The 25,632-nt window shown below is 40.8% G+C and overlaps 1 protein-coding gene across 42 annotated transcripts in view; it reads left to right on the plus strand.

Moving 5' to 3' along the window:
- CLASP2 (cytoplasmic linker associated protein 2) overlaps positions 1 to 25,632 on the plus strand; it is a 140,701-nt gene that overhangs the window by 34,143 nt on the left and 80,926 nt on the right. For 33 of the 42 annotated variants that reach the window (XM_064169650.1, XM_064169628.1, XM_064169636.1 and 30 more), the window contains exons 7-8: positions 5,748 to 5,815; positions 23,761 to 23,907. In XM_064169650.1, the coding sequence (XP_064025720.1) occupies positions 5,748 to 5,815; positions 23,761 to 23,907 (215 nt within the window). Of the gene's footprint in view, positions 1 to 5,747; positions 5,816 to 10,236; positions 10,379 to 23,036; positions 23,247 to 23,760; positions 23,908 to 25,632 lie in introns of those variants that run through there. The other 9 variants (XM_064169654.1, XM_064169672.1, XM_064169656.1 and 6 more) reach the window with 3 other exon arrangements.

Genomic DNA, 25,632 nt, shown 5'->3' on the forward strand with positions numbered 1-25,632 from the left:
CTGCAATTTGGGTCCAGTGTTCAGCCTGTTCACATTTCTCTGTGATAGAAACAGTGAATCTCAGGATCCAAACACGATTAAACAGCATAGGAGCTTTGCATCCCCAGGGCAATCAACAGCTTCTAATTTAGCTGCAGTAGGTGCCAAATTGTTATTTCTACTGAGTCATCTGAATACGAAATTCCCCCCGATCTGACAGCAAGCGTAGCTGTATCATTTCTAGTGACATAAAGCAGCAAGGCTCTGCTTCCTGCATCTTAAACAGGTTGTTGCCAGCGAATCAGACCAGTTGTGCACCTGGCAGTCAAAGCTAGTGTGAAATAGAACAGGGGCTGAGTCTCAGTGCTGTGTCCTCTGCAGTAGTTTGCAGGTTGGGATGAGGAGGGGGAGTGATGATTTACTCGAGTTGAACGTGAGGCTGCTAGTCTCTCCTCCATCTGTTGCTGACAGAAAGCAGAGTTCCTGCAGCTTTTTTGTACTCCTTTACTCGCCTAACAAGGCAGATGACTTGCTCAGGAAAGACAGATTAGCTCTCTGGTAGCTCCCTCGTCTGAGGCAGACCTAATTAAAGATGCTTCTCCAGTGCCTGTCAGGAGTTTTCCCTTGGCTTAGATGCAGTAAAATTTTCCAGTGGTTGTGCAGGAGCTGTGATCTGTGGAAAAAGCCCTTTCACATGGGGTGTCATCCTGTCATTGTTTGAGTGGAATCTGTATTCCTATCTGTGTGTCTGGGTAGGTTTTAAAGGTTTTAAGTATTATGGATAATCTGTAGTTCAGACATGGCTGCTTTCAGTCATTGAGTTGAGCCTTGAAGAACTGCACTGCAGCTCCTTCACTGTATGACAGCACATTAAAAATGGTGTGTAAACATAAATATGAGCAAAAAATCCTTTCACTGCAATATTGGGTGCACATGTGATTGAATAGAATGTAGGCTGGGCTAGTTTGCATAACAAATTACTCATTGGAGAGCTCTATGTTGCTGCTTCAATGTACTCTGCCCTGAAGCACTCCAAGTCAGCTCCTGTCTGCTGAAAGGAAGGCAGGAAAGTTAATCAAGCATTGTTTTGAGAAATTGTTCTACTTCCTGAAATACCCCAACAGTATATACATGTTGTCTCTATAGACAGCCAAATGTAGTTAGTAATTCAATATTAGTGGCCTTTAAAGGACTTGTAATCTGCACCTGGTAGGTTTAACTCTATGGAAAGTACTGGAGAAGGTTATTTGAGCTGTTGGAGTCTAGTTAGTCAAGAAAAGAAGATTGAATCTTACTTTGGTAGTTCAATTCTACTTGCTACTACTGCATTTTTCTTCTTTACAGAGATAAATTTCTAATTTAGTTTCTATATTAAAAAAAAAAAACACAACAAAAAAAAAACAACTTAGCAATTTCCTCTTTGTAGTTTTTATTTTGTATTGTACAAACCTCAGAATAATGCTGCACTTTTTTTCCCTAAAGCACATTCTTATTTTCAGAAGAATGGGTATCAAGTCAGTGGGTGGAAATTTGGATGTTTGTTTTCCCTTGCCTTCAAGTTGCTGCCAAAGAGGTTTGATGCTCTTTGGTATTGGGCATGTAAATATTAGTGTTAATACATCTGTGAGTACTGAAAGTGGATGTTCTGTTTCTTGTTCTGTGAGCCAAGATGTGTGAAGAGATTTTATTCTGGACAAGCCCAAGTGAGCTTGTTATGGTATGGAAAACTGTGTGGCTGATCTCTCCTGAATGGGAATAGTCTATGTGGCTCTGGGTAGCAATTTCTCAGTCTTCTAAGTTTTTAAACATCTTTCAAGAAGTCTTCTGAGAACTTGTCCCAATGTTACTTGAGAAATATTAATGCATAAAATCAGTTGTTTGGTTCTTATGTCCAAGGCAACAGCTTCATATCCTAAGTTGTTACAGTGTGTTGCAGTATGCATTTCTGTATGCTGCAGTGTATGCAGTTTGCACATTCTACTTATCTGTCTAGTTCATGTTGTAGATGAGGCCCATCTGCTGTCTGTCTAGATGTGGACATGTCTGGTGTCTGTGCAAGTTCCCTTTGGTTTTTTTGGAAGGGAGAAGTAAGGGGAAAGAAAGTGCAGGGCTTCATATGGTCCTTTTCCTGCTTTAGACTCACTTTGGACATGAAAACAGAGTAGTCACCAGCCCTTCTTCTTCTTCTTTATCCTTCTGCTGTTGACAGGGGAGTGGTGCTTTTTTTACTTCTTCATCACCAGATGCAAACTTTAGGTATCCCCTGACTCTTGTCATGCAACAGCTGAGCTCCCTCAAGCACGATCCCAAATAGCAACTTCTCGGTCTAGGAGTGTAGCGCACGTTCTTTGCTAGCGTTCACGTTTCGACGTGCATGCATGTCAGCTCAAGTTGTGTCTTAGGGTGCACGTTGCTCTTGCTGCATGTAATCACCATAATATGGTAATCTTTTGGTAGAGAGCTGTCACCTGCCACAGGAGAGTTTAGCAGACTGCCAGGAGCACCATTTGAAGTGCCGCATTCATTGGTTTGTTTACTGAGACAGCAACCATCATCTGGCTCATGCAGAAGTGGCCTGAACATGTGGGTTTTGTTACTGGTGTCTTTTTTTCCCTCCATATGTGAAGTTGCAGAAGATATGTCTGCACCTTTTTGGAGAAAGAAGATAGTATTTCTATTCACTGGTGGCACTATTTCTACTGACCGATGACTTCACTGTCATATCCAGCCATATGGGATCAAGGACTAATAATGCTGTCTCCTTAAAGAATGTTCCTTGTGGCTGATGACAGTGCAACCAGTCCTCACCCAGCCCTGTAAATCCCTTGGATTCCTTGGCCTGTCTGTATTTTGTAGGGGCTGACCTCTTGTAAACATTCTTAAACTGATTGTGGTTGCAGTAATTTTGGAGACCTTATCTTGCACTGCCTTGCTGCCTGTGGCTGTATGAAAATTACATCAAACAGCTAGCATGAAGAGCTGAGAGGGGGGAGAGAGAGGAAGAAACTTTTTGTGAGACTCTTTGCAAAGTGGTAGTTACAGTTCCTGTAAGCTGTACTAAAGAGAGGGTTGCATCTACAGTAGTGCTTGGCTCTTTTGTCAGCTGTGTTTTACTGGATTATGTGGGGGTTTTGAAATCAGGTTAAAATACTTGAGGATGTACCTCTGGTTGTAAAGACATGCTTGGAAAGCTTTAGGAGTGGCAGTAGTGTGGTGTTTTCCAGCTTGTACCACTGACTGCATAGCATCCAGTGCTGACAAACACACTAGCACTTACAACTAGTACTTAGTATTTTGCCCAGAAAGGCCATGTGTGTATTATTACAATGTATTTATAAGGGTTTTTTTTCTCTTTTTAAAATACTGGGGGAAACATTTCTGAAGACTAAGTTGAAAAGAGCAAGATTTAAAAATGTATTTATTGAAATTAATTTTATGGTAACTAATTGTAAATTCTTTTGGAATTTCTAAAGTAGATTGTGCCAAATGCACATCCATCAGCCTAACAACATTTCACAAGTGACATTTTAAAGGAAATCTGCTAATTTGTATAGCTTTGATGTTCAGTTTCTCTCAGGATGACAGTTTCAGCCTTTCAGATATTAGTGCTAAGCCCTCCTTTAGTAAGTGAACTGTTAATGCAGTGTTCAGTATGAAACCCACCAATGTGGAGGGGAACTAGCAACCACTGTCAAGCAGTAAAAATGCTTCCTGTGGTCCTCCTGAAGCAAATGCATTGATTTGCTGTTATGAAAGCAAGATGGCCTAAAGCATGGCTGTGTTTATTGATTGTTGTGTGAACTTTCCACTGTGTACATTTGGAAGCACATAGCATGTTAATGGGGTTCCACTTGTCATTAGCAAACAGCAGTACTGGGAAAGCGTAACAGAGAAGTGTAGCTTTTCTTTTTCATGCTTCACTGACAGAAGAAAAAAAAGCCCAAACATTTTGGTATAAATGGCCTTTGGTTTACAAATTGACCTTTGTATTAAAATATCAGGCTTTAATATTAAAGCAGTGTAGTCTGACATTAGTGAATTGCTGCCATTTCACACTTTTTGGAGTGACTGTGGTGGTTGTAAATGTGATGGAGAGGTAAATGTGTTACAGGAAGCAGGCTCCTCACTGCGTTAGAGGAAGGTTAGGCAAACTACTACTGAGCCATATCTAAGTATAAGATAACTTGAGATGGTAGAGTAACTGCTGGATTGTGCTAGGGGTTATTGACTTAAGGCATTAAAGCTTTTTTTTGCTTGGTTGGTTGGTTCTGCTTTCTTCAATGCTTGCAATAGGGCAGACCTTTCTGTGGAGTTCTCAGCTAAGTCTGGGTAGCTCTTGTGGGAGGCCTGATAAGCAGAGGACACATTTATGCTGCAGCAGGTTGCTTTGAAGTATTCAGAAAGAATGTAATGAGAGCTGTAAAATATTGGGAAGTGTTGAGGACTTCGGCTTTTTATATCGTTTGCTTGATTGTTTCATGGTTTTATCACATCATCATTAGATAAATGAGGAACCAGTAAATGAAAGGGGTGTGCAGTCTGTCAGAGAAGGGAGAGTGAGCACAGCTGCTCTGCATGGATCATTGAGTAGAAATGGTGTGTGCTTAAGGAAATCCTGAAGTGAAATCTCTGTGTCCTTTATGTATCATGAGCATTGACATATCCAAACACTGCTCTTAGACGTTTTTCTTGGTTTGTCTTTAATTTGGGTTGCAAGTTAAAATCAGAGCCTGTCAGCATTTCCTGGGTTAGGAAATTTTGCTTTGAGTAAGATAGTCTCTAGTACTGAAAATGCAGCTGAGCTGTATCTCTCAGGGGAGTTTCAGATCACCGTGTGATTCATAGTTCACAGCTCTGTGCATCTGAGGTCAGGATTTGGTCCTGCTAGTCCTGTAGCAAACAAATCACAAGCATGTTAGATAACTATCTGAGCAGTCTAAAATGCAGAAAAGTTCTCAATTGTTTGCAGGTGAAGAGTGCATTAGTATGGCAGTACAAACCTAGGGCTAATACATGAGTCTTTTTCTTCTGTGAGGTACTTTGACTGCTTCTGTTGAGCTGTCTGCAGAAGTGATGAGAAGTGGCCATTGCAATGTTTTGCCAGCTTTGTTACTTGAAAAATATTTTCTGCCTTATGGGACTAAATTCAAAATCTAGAGGGGTTTGGGGGTGGAGTTGAGGGTTTTTTTGACTATTTGCATATAGCTAAGCCCTTGCAGACTGTTTTCTGTTGTGAGAGTTTAAATCAGCAGTGTGCGTGTTGAATCTAACTGAAGGGCTTAATGTGCCTTAGTACTTTACTGTAACTTATAAGAAGGGATTTCCTTTTTATGCTGTGGGAAGTAGTCACTACTATGAAAGTATTTTCTTAACAAAACTGAGGATATTTTGAGGAAAAACTAGTAATTGTCTCAGAACAAATAAACTCCTTCTCCCTCAAACCATTCCATAGCTCAAATTGTTGCCTTTTAGTGCCATGTGTGAGTGCTATCCCAGTCATCTGAACTCAATATATGCTACTACATGAAATTGAACATTTTTATTTTCTTGTAATCTTGCTATTAATTATCCTCAGATTTGCTCTTGATAAAGTTAAGTTAGTCTGTGCATTTGTGTGAAGATGCTCAACTAAAGAGGAGTCCTTTGACAATCTTAATCTCTTGTGTATTCTGTATTACTCTTTTATGTATGACAATAAACTGATTTTAGTTTTGAACAGTAAATTGGGAAATTTCAGAGGTGTAAAAATATTTTGTTGTTGTTTACAGGTTGCAAACAATCTTTGCCAAATTTGATGAAGTAAGGAACTCTGGAAATATGATTTTAAGTAGTGTTGGTGAGTATGCAAGATGCTGTATTTATATTAAGCATTTATATTCAGCTTTAGATTAATACAAGATACTTGTCTCAGTGCTGGCATTAGCAACATGAGATGGATGACTAGAAACAGATGCAAACAGTAAGAAAATGAGACACTTAGTGAAATGTACTGTATTACTGAAGATATTTGCTGGAGTGCAGTCAGAATACACTTGGGAAAGCTGTTGAAACTGCATGGAAACGAGCAGTGAGTCTTTAACAAGTGACGTGTTCAGCAGAAGATACAGGAATACTCAAAGTGTTTAGGCATGGGAAAAACAGATGAAGCTTTATCCTATTTTACCATTTGTTTCTAAAACACAGTGGTTATTTAGTGATGGGCATGTTTGGTATCTTGACAGCTGAAGTGATGAATAATGTTCATAATACGTGGAGTTGTAAATTATACAAGTAGGTGACTGCAGCATTCGTAGACACATAAATGTTGAAGTTAAGACTCTCTGTTGAGTTTGAACTTTCGATTTTGGGTTTGATGAAAAGAACCTGTTGTAGAGAGAATCCTTGTTACTGCATCTTCCACATGGTATTTCACAGTATGAAAGTGCAAATTGGAGTGAAATTTAGATTGTATGTTGTAGAAGGGTTTTACAGATGTAATACTGCTGCTTATGTTTGAGAGGCTCAATGGTAGGGTTTACATGTGTTTTTTTCTGTTGATAGCTCCTAGAATGGAGAAAGTTACAAAGAGTATAAAGGCATTGAAATTAAATACATTTGAAAACAGAAATGCCACCTAGAAGACCTACTGTAAACTAATTTGGCTAAGCTTTTAGTCTCTGTTTTAAGAGATTTGATGAAGTTTATTTTCCTGAAAGCCATGTTAATCTGATCTGTAATGTGGATAATGGTCCTCATCTACAGCAGTGTTAAATCATTTATTTGTAGGTGGCAGTTTCTGTGGAAAAATTCCTCAGGCTCTGTCTTGGTTCCATAGAGACAAAATTCCTGGTCTCAGTATTTTTTCTTGAACCTTGTTTATCTCTTGAATCCATCTAGGCAACTAATTAAGCATTGCTGAAAAGATATTCTTCCATTGTTAGTACTTTATCTTGGCCTTCTCCTTCACTATTGTGATGGTTTGGGTGTTCCCTGCCCCCCCAAACTTTGGAAATCACCCAGACTAGACTCAGCCAGCTCTGGAAATTGAATGAAGCTTTATATTTACAGCTTAGCCCAATATACAAGCAAATATTTCTGATCTATACAGTTATATACATAAATATACAAGGCAAAAGGTAATACAGAAACACAACAGCCCTCCCAGAAACCTGAGTCCCCAGAAGGGGCTCCCAACTGCCCTTTCATCTTCTTTCACCGCTCTCTACCCTGCTCCAGACATTGCCTTGTGCCCAAGGAAGAATGGAGGATGGGCCAGGGGGGTTAGGAAGCAGGTGGATTAATCAGAGAGACAGCAGGTTAGGTTAGAGAAAAAGAAAAGGCAGCTCACAGCCCGGACAGAGAGCGACTCCCTTATCTATATTTGGATTCTTGCTCTTATACCTCTCAGCAAGCCTATGAGTGCAGTAGACATCACCATTGCTTCCCTTTCGCAGCCTGTAATCTATTTCTTCTCACCAAAACATTTTAGCTGGCTTCAAACTAGCACAGTTATTCTCTGAAGGACAATATGTGTTTACTTCTTGCTTGTGTGTTTTGAAAGTTACTGTTGAATTCCTGTAGCTTTGTTACCAACTTTTCTGTCAGGAATTTTATCAAACATCTCTGGATAAAAGCCAAATTTAAATGTCTAAATACATCTGTTACAATGTTGAGGATTTTGGGAAGGTAGCAGGGAATAGAGTTATGTCTCCAAAGAGGGGAGGGGGGAAGAAAACCTCTCCTACAGGCTTTAATGTAATTAGACTGGCACGGTTCTGTAGTGGACCTTTTTACCAACAAAAGGAAGGGCTTTTTGCCAGATTGAGTTGCTTTCCCAAATAAATTAACTGTACTGATGAGGGCTGTCTTCAGTGTGTGATGGATAGGGAAAGGCTTGCCAGTACAACTGTGGAAGATGTGAGTTTCTTCACTGACCTGAGTAACATTTCTGTAGCAGTAAATCTTTGTTAGTTTGACCTAGTTTCTGAGGACCAGAGATGTGACTTCAGCGTTGTTGGATAAAAGAATCCCATGTCAGTTGTCAATTCTCTTTATTCAGCATGTACTTAGGAGCTAAGAAAGAAAAGGAGGAGATAATAAATCCCTCAAAACTCACAGCTTTAAACAACCCAAATACAAGAATGTTTGTTGTAGTGCTTTGATAATTAAAGCATATTCCTATTTTTTAAGAACACTTGTACTAATATGCTTAAATGCATGACAGGTTTTGAAAACATGAGGGTACAAAAAGATAGCTGCAGCCCCATGCACACAAGCAGATTTACTGTCTTGCTGTCCCTGTGGCTGTGTTAGAGTGCACCTAGTGTGAGCAATCCCCTTAGCCCTGTGTTAGCATCGTCTTGTATTAAAACTGTAAAGAGAAGGGCAATGGAGACTGACAGATTGTCCTGGAGAGTAGAGGAGGTGAAAAGCGTACTGAAGCAAGCATGGGTGGAATAACTGGGACAGGTTGTAGCAAGCAGTGTCAAAAGCTGACACATGAGAGGGCACCATGTCTAACAAGGGGGCTGGACGGGAGTCAGCGCTTTTGTCTGGTGAGAATGACTTAAAGGCTCAGTCATGTGGCTAACTTGCCTCTCCAACTGACCTTGGATTTCTTTTTTTTGGTTGTTGTTTTTTTCCCCTTCAATTATTTTCTCACCTTCCCCCATCTTCCCTGGCCCTCAGAGGTGGATAGGTAAAAACAGATGTAATTTCTTTCAATGTAGATGGTGTAAATTAATCAGCTGCTACGAAAACCTTGGGGTTAGATTGCATTCATAAAGATGTTGCACGTGACGTATCAGGATGTTTGCTTCTTGAGTGAAATCTTAGGTGTGCTGCAAGTTTTGTCCTTCCACTCCACCAGAAATACATGTATGCCTGCAAACTGGAGAAGGCTCTTTAAAGCACCTCCCCATTTCTCAGCAAATGAATGTGCATTTCTATGGAAACCAAACCATCAGCCAATCTCCAAGCTGCAGAAGCAGTTGGTTCTGCTGCCTGAGATTTGTAAATACTGTTTTCTCTGAGAGAATTTACACAGACTGCTGTATCAGGTAGTAGTGTACATTTTGAGACAGGAATGGAAAGCAGGGAAAACAGTAATATTGTTTTCTCTGCCTCATTCAGCAGGCAGAACGATCTGTGCTGAATATAAATGGTACGTTTGGTTTTCCCCTTTTAATGGCACGCCTCGTAGTGTTGGCTTTACAAACAAAATGTGACAGGTAGGGATGGGTGCTGCTAGCATTCTGCTTGTCAGGGCGCTGCCGTGTGGCTGCTCAAGACGCAGGCAAGGTACACGTCTGAAAACCAAGGCAAACAAAATTCCACAGCACAGGAGTGTACCTGTTTTCCCACACGACTCTCTTGGGTTTTGTTTTCTTTGGCTGTTTCCTTTTTGGAAATAGAGTTACTATGGAGACAAGGACATCACAGTCTGACAGAGCTCGCCAGTGTGGCTAGCACGCTATGAATGTGTGTCGTTTGGGAAATAGGGGAACTGGTGATAGCTGCCATGGCTGCTCTGTAGGGTTTCAGCTGTTCTTTGGCTTGCTCAGTGCGCAGAACATAGGCACAGTGGTTGGAGCCTAATGGTCAGTTCAAGTCCCCGTGGAAGTGAAGGGTCACGGCAGTCTGATGCTTCCCGTTTGCTACGAAACTTGGACGAGTTGCTGAGTTATTACTGCAGGGAACTGTGTCCTGGCTTCTGAAGATGTGTGCGCAGCCTGTTGTGTGGCTGTCCACATCTTAAACTTTTCCTTAGGCGAGACCAAGTAAGTTGGAGCTGCTTCTACTTTGAGAATGATTTCCTTGGGTCGCGCTCGTTCTGCTTTGCAAATTTCCCTTCAAACACTGATTTGGGAATAAACTGCAGGCAGAAGTTTGAGTGAGGTTTTCGCTGTAATTTCTATACCCCTGCAAAATAATCTCCAGCATCTGCTGCGTTCGCAACATGCTTTATAGACCTGTTCCTCGCAAAAGCTTCTGAGGGGGTTTTGAGCGATCTCCTGCTGCCTGCGGCTTGCTTTCACTGTGGCAATCGATTTGATTCTGTGCTTTGTGTGAGAGGCCTGCCCTTACCGGGGCCGCAGGGGAGAAGGGGCTGAGGATAACCGCACCTCGGGCTGAGGCTTCCCCTCGGGGGCGGGCTTGCGCCTCCCGTGCCGGCGGGGTCGGATCCCGCGGGCCACGTGACCGCGGCGGCGGGGGCGGAGCGCAGTAAAAGTCCCCGGTGGGACGGGGCAGGGCCAGGCGCGCGGCGCGCGGGAGGCGGGCGCGGCGGCGGCGGCGGCGGTTCCCGCGCGAGGCGGGACTGCTATTTTGAAGCGAGGCGGCGGTTGCTGCAGCAGGCGGCCGGCACCCGCCGCGCCTGCCCTCCCGCCGCACCGGCGCGGCATGATGGCTGTGGGGGACGGTGAGTGCGCGCCTCGGGGCGCTGGGGCTGCTGAGGGTGCGGGTGGGTTGCTCGTAGCCCGGCGGAGGAGCGGGGCTGTCCGGGGAGCGGTGCGATATCGCCAGCGAGGCGCACAGGTCGGTCAGGGCGCTGGGTGGCCGGAGGGGCCCGCTGAGGTCGGGCCATGTCCTCCGATGAGGAGCAAGGCGGGCCGCCGGGCTCCGCTCCGCATCTTCCGCCTCCCAAAGCAAGGTCTGACTGTATTACGCGCGTTAAGCCTTGCGTGTGGCAGGTTGACAGCTTATCGTGGTGCATTTCGCCGCCGTCGCTCACGGCGATACGTGCCGCTGAAGAGTACCTGGGGCACTGAGGGCAGCGGCTCCAGGCCTTTTGATCTTAACGGGATGCTCTCTGATCTTAATTACTCCCCGCGCTGGTAGTTTCCACTCTGCGTTTTTATGCAGGCATTCTGTTTACTCCTTTCGTCTCAGTCTTAAAACAAGAGACCGAATTTGCTTCGCTGCCGTGTAAACAGTTAATCGGCGCTGTTCTGTGAAGAAATGTATAGTAATTCAGTGTAGCCGTTAAAGAAGCACCTTGCTTCTACGGCTGGGGATATATGTCCAATAAAGACATAGGATGCTGATAGGTTTCCTTCGCAGCACAATGTATTGTTACACAAACCGATGGAAAGTAGGTCAGTAAAGCAATACAGCCTGTATTGCTGTGTTTTGGTTAAAAAGCAGACATATGTTTTGTCTTTATCTCATCTCATGGTTTTGCCTGACAGCCAAGTTCTTTGAGCTTAATACTTCGGTGACGCTCTGTAGGCATTTTGATTTTCAGAGGCACTTGAGAGGTGTTCGTTTGACTTGGGGCAAGTTTAGGAATATGTGGTCGGAGGGCTGTGCTTTTACAATTGGTTATGGTTTAAAACAGCGGTAAGGAAGATGGTCTTAAAAAGATCACATACTTGGAATAAGAGGAATCTTTCATCTGAAATTGCTGAAAAATCAGTAATGAGAGTCCTGGGAGAGGAGACACCTTAAGAAAGAATCTGAGATATGTGTTACTCTGTCCTTTGGTAGCTAGAGGCTGAAAGACATGCCCATTGTAAGCAAAGCAGTCTGAAATTAAGGCTGGGCTGTATATAAGTTTTTAAAACTGCAGGCAGCTGTCTGATGTTTATATTTTTGTTTGTCATCTGCAAGATGCAAAGGAAGTTATGCTCTTTGTAGAGCTGAACATGAAGTCAAGACTTTCTTGTTGTGATGTGTTGTTTTTTTTCCCTAGGAGTGTTTTTCTTCCTCTTTGTTTCCTTCCTGTGAAGCAACACAGTTCTCTATGCTGTAAACATGGATTGTGGTAACTTGCAGATGGAGGATGCAAGTTCTAGCACGTTAAGAAATAACTATTCCTTCAGTAAAGCCATGGGATTTTTGTGGCTCTGTAATGGTCGAGGTTTATAAAGTGAGGGTGGTTGTGGGGCTCTCTTCTCTGTAATTTAATTCGTCAACAAAGGCACTAAGAACAAAGTACTGTTCAGGCAGTCAGCTGACATTCTGTGTAGGAGCTTTGAGCAATAATGCCAGCTACAATTAACAGCGTGTAGGATGATTATGGAGCTGTTGGTCTCTCTTAAAATTACTGCTTACCACATTTACAAGGAATTCAAGCTTCTGACGTTGTGTTATGAAACTGCTAGGGAAAACAAAACCTTAGTTACTCTTAAGAAAAGTTTTTTGATACTCTTTTTTCGCTGAATTGCAGTTAGGTTTTACCATGGTCTCTTGCTTTTGCCAGTAGCTTGTACATCCTTCCAATATATGCAACATAGAAGAAAGAGTCTGTCTTAAAGCCAGTGATTCTGTGGCCTTTGAGAAGTGTCCTTTCCTGACAAAATGTCACTTTCTTGTGGCCAGTGTTTGTAACTTTTTTTTTGGTGAGGCTGTGCTGGATTTCTGAAAGGTGTGGTGCCAGATACTTCAGAGAACAGATTTCTACATTTACTGAACTGGTTTGCTCACTGAAACTGCTTAGATAGGTTGCAAAATTCCAGAGCATTTTTGGAACTTAGATACAGAGGTAGCAATTTCTACACTTTATCTTGAATGCAAGACACTGGCTTCATGTAAACTTTGGGGATTTCTTTTTTCATTTTTCTTGAGTACAAGCACAAATGTAAATAAAATGTAGTGCTTAAGAGTTGCATCTTAAGCTGATTTCTCCAGTGAAGATTAAAGCAAAGAGCCAGATTTTCTGTTTGCCCCCATGTTAACTGTCTCAAGCTCTCTGGTCCTTTGTTGAAGGAATGTAGGAGAGAAAAATTAGTACTGCGTCTGTGGCCCAGAAAGCAATTAGGCTGTTACTTGTGCTGCGCTGAATGTGTGCCAGTGGGGAAGCATGCACCATCTCACTTCATGTCCTTGGGTTGAGTGTAGGTCTGTGTTTGACCTGCACGTTGTTCTGAGGCTGCTGAAGAAAACCAGGTTAGGAACCATTGCTTGCTCTGGATTTCTTGCTCCTCCGAGAGGATAATGCCTTTTTGCCCTTATCCGTTGATAACCAGATTAGGGTGGTGAGGAAGCTGCTGACAGGACTCCAGAGCAACACATCACGCTGTACATGCTCTTTGGGGCTTGTAATTCAGCAGCTTCCATCAGTGCTTTCTCACCTAGTTGTTAATTTGTGCTTGTGATGGTTCAGGAACCTCAAACCAGCACTGTGCTGGACTGTTGATATTTCAGAAGTAAGAGCCTGTTCTGCTCCCGGTTGAACATGGTAATTGAGAACAACATTACCTACAATTCTTGAGAGGCCATGAAGGGAAGGTCAGAGACAGGTTTTCTGAAGGTGTGCTAAGCATATTACAGTAGAAGACGTGGTATTTGGGGACTGTCTAAAAGCACGTAATCAGCTTTGTAAGTGGACCTGTTTGGTGCATGCATTTGTTGCAGTAGCATATACTAGGTATGCTTTTTGGAGTCATGTAATGATTTAGAGAAATCCACTTTATTTATTAGTGGGTTTTTATTTAACTGACATATGATATAATGATGTTTCATGACTTGGAGCACTTGTCATATTTTAGATGATAAAACAGATGTGACTGATTTATGAATAAGACTTTGTATCTTACTACATATGCATATCAAATTATGGTGTTTGTCTTCTTCTCAAATACTTCATTAATGTATGGATAATCCTAGAGCACAAGAACAATTGCCTTTCATTCCCTGATGTTCTTCTGAGAGAAGGCTGTCTTCTTAAGTCTTTAATCTGATTAGTAGTTTCTGTAAAATGCAGGTGCTGCACAGCGTTAATATTTTACTTCTGACTGAAAAGAGATTGGCAATATTAAAGATAGAGGCTGTAATGATATTTGAGACATCAGCTGACTTTAAGAATATTATGTAATTGTAGTGCATATGCATTTCTGATTTTTCTCCCCACTGGTTGAAGGGGAGAGGCTTTTTTAAATGAACAGAATCCTGTGGTTGATGGTAATAAAGCAGTTACTACATCAGTCTAGGAATTGGGCAGGGTGTTAACTGTGGTGCTTTGCACCATTCAGAGCCATTTCCTAGAAAGAAGAATAATAATATTCCAGATAATAGCAGAAGTTGTGTATTTTTGTCTAGGGAATAGCAATGCAATGGTTGTTCCCTTTTCTGTTTTCTTCTGGGCCTGTTTTATTTTAACATGCTGACTGCGCCTGCCCTGGCTCCTTTCCCTGTAGTTGCTCTGCACTCCTCCTCTTCCGTTGTTAGCAGTTGGTGGGCACATTGGTTTGGGAACTGGCTTTACTCACTGTGCCTGAGAGAGAAAGGACAAATACTGTGAGCTGGAATTCCATTGCTGTTCTGAACCAAACCAGAGCAAAGCTTCTTTTCACGGTAAGGTCATATGCTGCTCCGAGTGGTTAACATGGATTCTGAGTAGTGTTTTGTCCATGAAGTGCATGTACTGTTGCTAATGGCAGTTAAAAGAACAGTGGGAAAGTGAAACAACTAAGTGGGAGAGGGAGGCTATGTGTAAACAAGTCAAGGGCAATATAGAAAGACACAGTTTCTATGCAGAGAATGGATGAATATAGCAGGTTCAACGCTGATGTGAATGAAAAAAAATGAGATAGTGTGGACCTCTTAGTTAACAAAGCTGCAAACATATTCTCAAAGCCACCATAAATTAGAGTGATAACAGCACTTAATTTTTAATTCTTAAAAAATACTCCAAAATAATGACTACAAGTAAGTCTTGTCTTGCTGTTTTTAAATGATATTTTTGACGTGCCAAGAAATTGGATGTTCAATTCTGGAGAACTAGTAGGGACAGGTGGTGGTGGTTTCTAAAGGAATGTGAAACACCAGTCCACTGAGGAGATTTCCAGGTACGTTTAACGTGGCATCCGAAAGAGCTGGTTGCTTTAAGAGTCTATTTCCACTTGTTCTTCAGTTACATAAGAAAAGAAAAAACACCCTTATTTGTTTTGAAACATCCTGGATTTTTCAGACTATGATTAGGTATATTGGATTATGGGTTTGTTAGGTGTTTTTTGTTTGGCTGTTGTTTGGTTTTGGTTTTTTTTTTGTAGTAAAAAGGTGTCTTGTGAAGTAAGAATTAGAATTGCCAACAGCTCAAAGAGAAATTTACTCTAGTAAAGATTTTCTTTGACAAATGTGGCAAGACTCTTTCACATGACTTAATTGCATTTTTGCCTTGCAGCATTAATTTTCATCTTCATTATCTATAAAATGTTATGTTATTTTTAATGAAGTAGTAGTAAATACTGATGAGCCGAGTAAGATGTGATTGGATCATTTCAGGTGTCTGAAATGCCTTCCAGGGTAAAGGATCTGCTGCAGTGTTCACCTGAATCAGAAATTCTATATGGTGTTTATAAAATATCTTAGTTTTTTTTTGGTGGGGTTTTGTGCTTTCTGTTGGCAAATTAATCAAAATACACTTCTGTAGTGATATCAGGAAAGAGCAGTGCTTCAATGGAACAAGTCTGTTGGAAACCAGCTATGCCCACAGATTTTTAAAAGAAGTAACTACAGCTTAGAACTCAAAGGAGTTTCACAGCTATATGGAGGATAGAGAGCAAGATTTTCATGAGTACTGCCTTAAAATTTTTCAGGTACGGCTTCAAATGTATTTAATTGATGTGAGAATTCATCCAATAAGTAAGAAACACATAAAGGCCCTCTAAATTACAGATAGTTGGAGCCTATTGAGAGATGAGGAGAAAAACTTCAGGCTCTTAACAGCCTGCAGAAAAGAAACATACTTCCTTCAAAGTTAAGCATTTTTGTTTTCATCCCATGTCCAGAGCTCCATGAGATTCCATGGTCACCTAAACTATTATCAGAAGGAGATTTATATTTGATAAATATATCATTATCATTTTATCTTCCTCATTATCATTTCATCATTATGAATTATTTTGAGTGTTGACCTCATAAAAGTCCTTGGGCCAATCTATTTACATAGTATGAGATTTACCATTGTACTTAAAGGTTAAAAGCATTTGTGTAGATTATTTTTGTCCAAAAATCCTTGGGGTGTTAAGTTGATTTTTTTGCAAACTGTTTAGGAACAGCAAGGGAAGCAGTCAGCATGTATTATTTTGGGATTGGATGGTGTTCTCACAAAAGGAGAAATGGCAGCTGCTAAAACTGCCTAGTTCTGTAACCAGACATTACAGATTTTCCATGTCTGATGGAAGTTTTTTAGTTTCTTACATGAAGTCCCTTTTGAGGGGAATCTGAAACCCACAGCTTTTGTCATCCACAGTGAAGTTGCAGCGCTGAGAGTAAATATCCATCATTTCTTAGTCTCCATTTCTGAATGTCAGTGAGCTCAAAGACCATTAACAGCCTCTTTTATTCTGCGCCGCTGTATGCACGCTTTTATGTTCGGAGATGGATATTACTCCTGAATTCCTGGACTAAAGGGATCTGAGGTAAATTCAGAAAGACATCTACTGTATGTTCATATTACACTTCGTTCTTCTAAGACTGTTTTTTTTTTAGTTTGTGAATCTGCCTTGCAATTTTACACTGTCATCATACAGATCAGGGTAAATGCACAGAGAGCAAGGCAAGCAATAGAGTGGGGTGTTAGGTCAAAAGGGAGGTGCGAGTTCAGACAGACTAAAACAGTTATATAAACCATAACTTCTAACATAAATATTTTGTGGGTGTCATATTTACCAGGCATCAAGTAGAAATTCTCTTCCAAGTCTTTTTTATTTATTACTATTTTAAGTGAACTACCTAATTTCGTTTTAATGAGTGTCTCAATGAGGAGACTTTCTATGGGAGTCACTCATTTACCAGAGGTTTTGACTGCTTCACGAGTTAGTTCCCTTCTCAGCTTGACTCCTAACGTTTCATAGGGGAGCAAAACACTTACTGAGGTAGACATTTTACTTTGTGCTAAAGCAGAGGAGTGCTCCTGTCAGTTGCTTTGTTGCAGTTACTGAGACAAGCTATAATATTTTTATATTTCCAAAACTTATTGGTCTTTAATTTCTTCTACAAAATATCTGTCTTCTCTAAACTTTTTTTCCTGTCCCCTCTCCCAAAAGACATGTTAGTTGTCACCCTTCCAACATGGAGCATAGTGCAGTGTAGCACAAACTGTGGCTTACAGCAGTAAAAGAGTATAAATGTTGAAGAACAATGACAGTAGATATGTACTTTTTTTGGTTTTAATTTTGCTATTTAACTTTGAATCCTTCTTTCAAAGAATCTCTTAGAGTGGTTTGTGTTGCAAGAGACCACATCTGGCTTGAGCTTCTTTCAGTGTGCTGTTGCTCATGGCTGGAATGCAGAGCTGTGCTCCACTTTGCTTGTTGAAAATTAGGGGAATTTTATCAGAGTTTGGGATTAGCTCAACAGCATAACTGTAACTGCTAAGTATTTGCCTCATTCCTGCTACTGACTGCAGCTTCCTGTGCTTGGGGACTTTTTTAGTCTTTCCTTAGAGACTGGTCCACTGGAACCACCAGAAAAACTGGCAGGTGAAAGAGTATGTTTGGCTTCACAATTGGTTTGAGTATATTGGAGTTTTTTGACCCAACTTCTGTTACTTAGCAATTTCTGTCACAGCTAGGTGTGTGCTTTTTTTCTAATGACCACCCCTCTCCCTAAGGGTAAGGCAGAAAAAGGAGACTTTTCTTTACAAGAGTGTGAGATGTAACTGATGACCATCGGAATATGTTGCAAGGAACATGAGACCTGTTTGCTGACATGGAATCATAGGTACAGGTGCCTTCTTCAGGAATATAAAGATAAACAGAGGAGGAGGTACCATGAAGTTAAGTCAAATCTATTAGTAAGTGACTTGATGTTACATCTGTCACTACACTCTGTTACATTCTGAAGAGCCATGCGCCATCATTGTGGGAAGCAAAATGATTTTTGGTTTTTAGAGTTTGTCCTGATGGTTCAAGATCTGTCTGCCTGCTGTGTCAAAGGGAGGTTGCCCTTTGCAACACATCTAAAAGCATTCTAGGTGGGATTTACCTGCTCAGACACAGGCATCTAGAACCTCGTGAGGTGCCTTGCAGTATGTACACTTGCAACACCAAAGTCTGACCAAAGACCTGTAAGAAAAAGGTCTGTGCTCTTTTGGAATGTTGGCTGGTGGTCAGATGGGATACTGAGGATTGTCTAAACAGGTTTTGGATGACTCTGCTTAGGCAAATATATGCTGTCTTTTGTGTCAGGACAAACAGATTGGGGTTGTATGGAATGTGTAATATGTAAGGGATGGAGTGCTCATGAAGTGATGTGGGTCCTTGGCTTGAAGTATGGATTAGAAGGATCAACTAACCTGATGCGTCTGTAGTGCTTGTGACTTCATTTTCATGCTCGAGAGAAACTGTTGTAGGCTGCACCAATTCATCTGGAATTGAGTTAACAGTTCAGTTCCAGATGTTCCCAGTAATTGATTCAGCCCGTGTTTGTAAATGCCTGAAGAGACACTGGTGGCTGGTGTCTATGTAGGCACAGTGTGGGAGTGACTTGGGATATGCAAGGATTCTGTCTGCCTGTCACTGTTTCACTTGGGCACAATTTAGCAATCATGTTGTTACAAATGGTTTGTAGCATGGAAGAGAACTGTTAGTAGTGGTTCAGAAAAGTTGGTATCTGTTAGGAACATTTCAGAAAGGCGTTAAAGGAGTGCAACTTTTTTAAAGCAAAAGTCAAAGCTTAAAAGCAGTATGGTTAAAGCTACACTGTGGAGTTCCCCAGGGGTGAGTACTGGGATTATATTATTCAGTGTATTCATTAATGACCTGGATGACACACTAGAGAGTTGTGCTGCCATTCAGAGAGACTTAAGCTAAGGGTTGGGCAGGGGATATTTAATGAAGTTCAGCAGAGGCAAGTGTAGAGTCATACACCTGGGAAAGAACAATCTCATGTGTCAGTATAGGTTGGGGACTGACCTGCTGGAGAGCATTGAAGGGGAGAAGAGCTTGGGAATCCTGGTGGATGGAAGGACGGCCATGAGCCACCAGTGTGCTGTTGAGGCCAGGAGGACCAATGCCATTCTGGGGTGTATTAGAAGGGCTGTGGTTTGTAGGTCGAGGGAGGTTCTCCAATGGATCCAGCCTCCTCTTAGTGGTGCCCAGTGACAGGGCAAGGGGCAATGGGTGAAAGTTGAGGTATGAGAGGTTCCATGTGAACCTGAGGAGGAATTTTTTCACTGTGAGAGTGACGGAGCACTAGAACAGGCTGCCCAGGGGGGTTGTTGAGTCTCCCTCGCTGGAGGTACTCAAAAACCATCTGGATGCATTCTAGTGTGATCTCCTCTAGGTGATCCTGCTTTGGCAGAGGGCTGGACCAGATGATCTTTTGAGGTCATTTCCAGCTCCTGACATTCTATGATTCTTACATGTGTCTGTTGCCAGTCTGCTGTGAAATGCTATGAGTACTGTGGTACTTAAAACCACAGTAGCATTAGATACGGTTGTCAACACTGATACAGTGTTGAGATTTGCCAGTTTTACTTGTGTCCCTGCAAGGAATCCAGTTTTTTTTTTCCCCTTCTGTGGTGTTACTTGGAGACCTGCTTTAATATCATTTAACTTGACTGGCTGCTTCTGAGTAGCATGAGTAGAATCCAGATCTTCAGTTTCTACAGCTGTGTAGATGATACTCTATGATGCTCTGTTTCTTTCTTCCACTATCAACTGTGACTTACAAAATGTTAGATATTAAATGCCACTTCAGTTTTAAGAATCTTAAGATCAGCTAAGGTAAAGTCTAAGGTAAATATATCTTAATTTAATTTTCTTTAGATATGAGACGTTTTTCTCTCTGTAGATGACAGAAGTATTTGAGACTTGCCCCTGGATACTTGTTATTGCCATCACTATTTTATAGCTGTATCACAGTAAATGTTTTTTTTTTGAAGTTTATGTCATTGATAGTGCTAGGAATTTTTTTGAGTATCAGATTTGCTGCGCTCATTCCTCTCAGAAAATTTCTAATGCTTGGAAGTTCAATCTTGTGTTTCTGGATGTCTGAATATAGGGAGAAACTTTCCTGGAATTTGCACACAGTAATTTATCCAGAAGAGACCTCGTTCCAGAGTGAGAGTATTTGCTGCTCATTTGGCTTCTTTGGGAGCTTTTGGCAGCACTAGATGCTAAACATCTGTCTGAGGTGTGCTTACCTCAAAATCTGTTTGCCCATTGTGATTGAAAATTAAAATAATGAATGTCTTCAGTGATGATTTTCACTTAAGATGTTCTGTACACTGTAGAGATTGATACAGGTTTTTACAATTGCTTTTAGTAGCTGAAAACTTTGTTGTAAAGTGCTGTTTGGATGTTGCTTTCTGAGCTGTCAGCTTCACTTGTGCATGTAAAACCTGAAATGCTGAAAGTGTTTGGCCTTCAGTATTAGCTAGAATGAAAATTATCTAGCCGCTGTAGAATGAAGAAATGTTTGCATCCTTCAGATAGATTTGTCTGGAAATATCAATTACATTGTGTCTTTTGTGACCTCTGTTGTAGAAATCAGTGATGTTTGCAGATTGCATGAAACTGACATTACATTAAGAGTTTGATACTTCTTTCACACTGCACATGAAAGTTCCAGCCCTGGTCCAACGCAGAAGGCAGGCATGTAGTAAACAAGTTTGTCTCAGCTGAATTCAGCAGAACTGCATCTTGATTATACCCTGTGGACTATCAGTTAAGCCTTTAGCTGGGATTCTGTCTGCTGAAATACATGGACATGCATTTAGAATAAATAGAAGTGAGTGTGGTGGTGTGCATGAGGGAAAACACATCATGCTGGAAGCTGATATAATGCATTTGTGTCATGAACTGCCATAGAGACTTGAGGTTCAGATCTTCACAAATACTCTGAAGTACCTTCCCAAAAAAGGCATGTCCCTAAAGATCAATTTGGATTATGTTGTTAATAGAGCTTAGGGAAAGAGAAGTGTGAAGGCCTAAAAGGATGAAGCAAACCCCAGAAGGTGTGAGTAGAAGACATACAGATGTAGAAGATAGTACAAAATGTTCCTGCTCATGTTTAAAAGCAAACAACCAACCTCACAAGTGTAAGGTCTGAGATGCCTTATTGCTTCAGACTGAAAAGAATTCTAAAAGATCATTTTCACTCCTTAATACTATACATTTATGCTACTGTACTACAATTTCTGAACACTTTTAATGCCTGTACTTCAATTTTTAACTTACTGTAACATAACTCATGAAAAGCCTCATTAAGAATCCTCAAGTGCTGATGGCTGAGATCAATTTTGTTTCTCATACTTAAGCATTGAAAAAATTAAAATTTTGGCAACTGTTTTACATGGGTTAAGAAATTGTGTGAAATTACTGCTCAGTGTAGTTTTTTTTCAGTCCAGTGTTGACTATGTTTTAAATGTATGAAAAAAATACTCTTTAACTAATTTAAGTAATTAGATTGTACTGCCATGATCATTGTTTAGTATATCATTCTGTAATTCACACTACAAATAAGTAGCTGGGAACATTTGATTTTGCTTTTTCCTAGCATTCTGTTTCTTTATTTTGGAGTTGAGCAGTGACTTCTGCAATTCTCCATCTTCAGTACTCTATAATGAATAGCATGGAAAGACAAAAAATTAACTCAGAGCCATTGGTTCCCAAAGGCTACAATTGCTGGCTCGTTTTTCTTGATTAGGAGGTTTTGCAGAAATGATCAGAATGTGCAGTTTTTAAGTAGTACTGCAAATAACTTTTGGTTCATGAAGGCTTTCTGTGCAATATTTCTGTATCAGCACTACATTTTAGTGCTGTTGGATACTGACAGAGAAGTGTAGCGTGGCTTATTATCAACCACCCCCCAAAAAAATGCAGCAACAAAACGGTTTTTATTTGAAAAATGTGTTTTTTTCACTTGGAATCAATTTTCATCATAGCATTTTCATGTATCAGTGGTGATCTCTTTGTGCATCTTAAAAAATCTACAAGATATTTTTAATGTTACTTTAAAATGACCTGTGAAGTTGCGGGCAGGTATTTACGCTTCTCTTACTGTCTATGTGTTAATTGTAGTGTTTGTTTCATTTGGCTTCATCTGGCATATGGGTTAGTGGTTTTCAAGGATCTTGATGTCTGGTTCTGTTTAAGATGCTAAAAGGAGCTAGAATAAAAATGTATTCTGCCTCCACCCCGATGCCGAGCGGGAGTGCGGTTTCCATGGCAACACACGGGCTAGTGGGGGGGAGGCTGGTGTCTTTTCCCTGTTTGGAGAGTTCACACAATTATTCTTAGCAAGATTCTCTTAAAAATGAGTGTTTATCGGACAGAAGGAAACAGCATTAGTGAAAATAACCAATATACATTCAGGTGTTGCTTGTGGTGATTGTCTTGAATCATGAGGATTTCTTCCTGCAGCACACAGCTTTTTGCTGTGGCTAGGAAATGCGTGCTAATTATATCAGCAGTGATCCTGGACGTGTTAAACATGGGGTATCCTCATGTTTAGTGCTGCAAACACAGTTGGACAAAACCTTGCTTTACCCTTCTAATGGAAGCTGCCTTCCTTTGGGAGGCTGCCTTATTACATGTAGTTGACATTTCGCTGGGAGCAAGCTCTGTGTAAGGAAAGGGTAAATAGTCACCGTTCCACAGATAACAAAGCTTTGCAATGAATTTAGGGGTTTCAGCAATGGCAGATTTTAGAGCAGGTAATGTGTTAAATTTGTTTTCCATTACTGTAGTACAGCTGTGTCTCAGCCTCGCCCATTTTATTTATTATAGGAACCATAGGCTATGTTCTCTGTGCTCCTGCTTATAAATAAATCCTCCTTCTTCATGGGAACTGAGAAGCTGTTGGAATACGTGGAGGAGTGGTTTGGGTTTGTTTTTTTTTTTTTTTAGGCTGAATATTTTGTTCTTGGACTCTTCTATTTAGTCACTACAAATGAATCTCTTTATCGATTAAAAATAATGCTAGCCCTGACATGATAGGAAAGAGGAGTTCAAACCTCAGAGTACTGTCTGCCTTGAAGTTGTTTTTCTTTTTTTAATGCAGGATTGGAATAGTGGTAAATGCTCTGTGTATGGGAATGAAATGTATTTGCATGGAGGATTTTCACCTTTTCCTCTGGCGGTGGCTCCCAGCAGATGATGTCACCTTGCAGCTCATTGGTTGTGCGGCACCTAGTGCAGGGAAGGGAGAGAAAGATGCCGGCACAAATCTCAGTGGTGGATCTAGGGTGTTTGCGAGCAGTTTTGGATGGAATCTTTGATTAGCACTGCAAATCTGCTGCATGTGGCCATGTGAGCTGCTGGGTCCGTCCTAGGGTGAGGGGATTTGAAGAGCTATCAGAGGAATGAGGCGACTGATCTGCAAGAGGATCTGTGATTGTAAGTTGAAAAATCTGGGTGGAAGGAAAGAGACAGGGAGTGCTGCTGGTTAGACACATTGTGGGAGGATGTGTACCAGAAAATGCATGCATGAGTAAAGGAAGAAAAGGGAGAAACGTTTGCCTTTGGTAGCCTGGAATAATAAAAATAATTTCAGGGGCTGTCTTTTGGGGATAATATTCACAAATGGGCAAAAAATATTCTGTCACTGCAAGGATTTTTTTTCCTTTGTGGGAATCAGTGTGTAGGATTAATTTTTATGTTCAGCTTTACAATGGTTTATTATGAAGGAAAAAAAAATCTTATTTTGTAGGAACTTAACCTCTGGAAAATGCTGCTTATCTCTCATTGTCATTTTCTCCCTAGGTCAGAGAGAGAGGACAAAGTGATAAATACTTGTTTTTATTTGTGTGTTTTGTGAACTGCTGTGAAATGTGAAGCAGAATGGTTGACGAGGAAATAAATGCACATCCATTCTAATAGATGTATTTTTATTTAATGTATCCTGTTCTAGACAAAAGCTTTGATGATGAAGAGTCAGTGGATGGAAATAGGCCATCATCAGCTGCTTCAGCCTTCAAGGTTCCGGCACCTAAAAAGCCAGGAAATCCTTCAAACAGTGCAAGAAAGCCCGGATCGGCTGGTGGGCCTAAGGTTGGAGGTAATGTAAAGCTATTCAGATTCTAGTTGGTGTTCCCAGAAACCAGGCACAAACCAGAGAACTTTGGAAGGTGATGTTTAATTCATGACTGCAGTATTTTTGCAGAGCTGAAAACAGTAAGGGACCTTGTTTTATGTAATTATTCCTCTATGAAGGTGTTCGCATGCCTGCCTGGTTTTGTGAATGTACATTAGCTTGCAAAGGCCTCTCATGTTATGAATTAACATCTGGAGATAGCAGTTGTGCTGGTGAAATGAATATTTGTCTCTGGTAGAATCCCCACCTCATTTTTTGTATCTAAAAATACACTGTGAAATCCTGTAGTAGATCTGTGTAGATGCTATTTTCACTGGAGGTCTGCACTGCTCACATGGCTAGAAGGGAGCAGCCAGCAGCCATATAGCTTAACAGAGGTGTCTCTTACACCTGAATGACTTTTATTATTGTTCCTTAAACTGTCAGAGGATTATTGAATTGATTGTGAAAGGCAAAAACTGAGGGCCCTTGCCAGGATCTTTTTGCATGGTAGACTTGTAGGCAATATAATGATGGTGCTTACTAATTGCAATCTTTGAACAGGGAAATGTGTGTTTTTTTAGGGCGGGGGTGATCTAACAAAAAGAACTATTTACTGTTAGGGAAGTGAGAGCTTTTTTGATGATTCACTTCAGTGGAAATAAATCATGCTTCAGGTATAGTTTTTTTATGAATAAGTGATTCTTTCAATAAGAGGTTTTTTTGAGAGTAGGTTTTTTTTAATATTCCTATTCAGTGTTTCTGCAACGTTCTCTTAGGTGTACTGCAAAGCAAAGATAACATTTGGAAGAAAAAGAACATGCCTCACAAGCTGCCTTGGGTATTTTCATGTGAATAAGATACAGTTAATGTTTTGACAACTCGTTGGTTTTGTCATGTCATCTTCAGAATTCCTAATAGATAGAAAAGATTCTTCTAGGGCAAAATCCACACTGCCATAGTATATCTCAAAATGGGTAGCATGTGTATTTATAGTTGGAATCCTAGAGGAAGTGAGCTGTTGAAATTGACTCTTAATACTTATTATTACACAAACAAGTAAGTATAATGATAAATTTAACCTGAAGCAGGGTGAGTTCTGCGTGCAAGACTTACATGCACCATGACTGAGTGCTCTTCCTGTTCTTTTCAGTATGTTCTTGTAATAAGATTTAATACAATGCAGATGATCTTCAATGTGTAATTGTTGTTACATGCAGAGTTGCACTATATGTGCTCTGCAGGAAAAACGTGGAGACAGGAAAACAGGGAAAGGGATATAAGAACAGAATAACCATTTGACTAATCTCTTCAGTTTATCTAAAAATTCAGTAGTAAAGGACATTAAAACCCCTCAAATTATTTTTTTTCCTCCTTTTGCAGTCCTGCCAAACTTCAAACAAATAGAATGAAAAAATACATGGAATAAAGGGCAGAATTTAAACAGGCCGGAACTAGAGCGCTTTGGCCATTCCTTGCTTTTTACCACCTTCTTTCCACTCTGGAAAATACAGAGGAGGGTTCATATGTGCATCTGTTTCCCCTCTCTTCATTCTGTTAGTATTCCTGTAGTCAGAACTTAGAAATTTTTGGATTAAATATTTTACTGGCCTTCATAATGTTGATTAAGTTCTTCTTTGAGGGCTTGTCTGTACATGCACCTGTGGTGTGGTTGAGCAGACTGCTAAAGAGAATTTTTGCCTTAACATC

This window comes from Pogoniulus pusillus, chromosome 32, assembly GCF_015220805.1.
Source record: "Pogoniulus pusillus isolate bPogPus1 chromosome 32, bPogPus1.pri, whole genome shotgun sequence".
NCBI lineage: Eukaryota > Metazoa > Chordata > Aves > Piciformes > Lybiidae > Pogoniulus > Pogoniulus pusillus.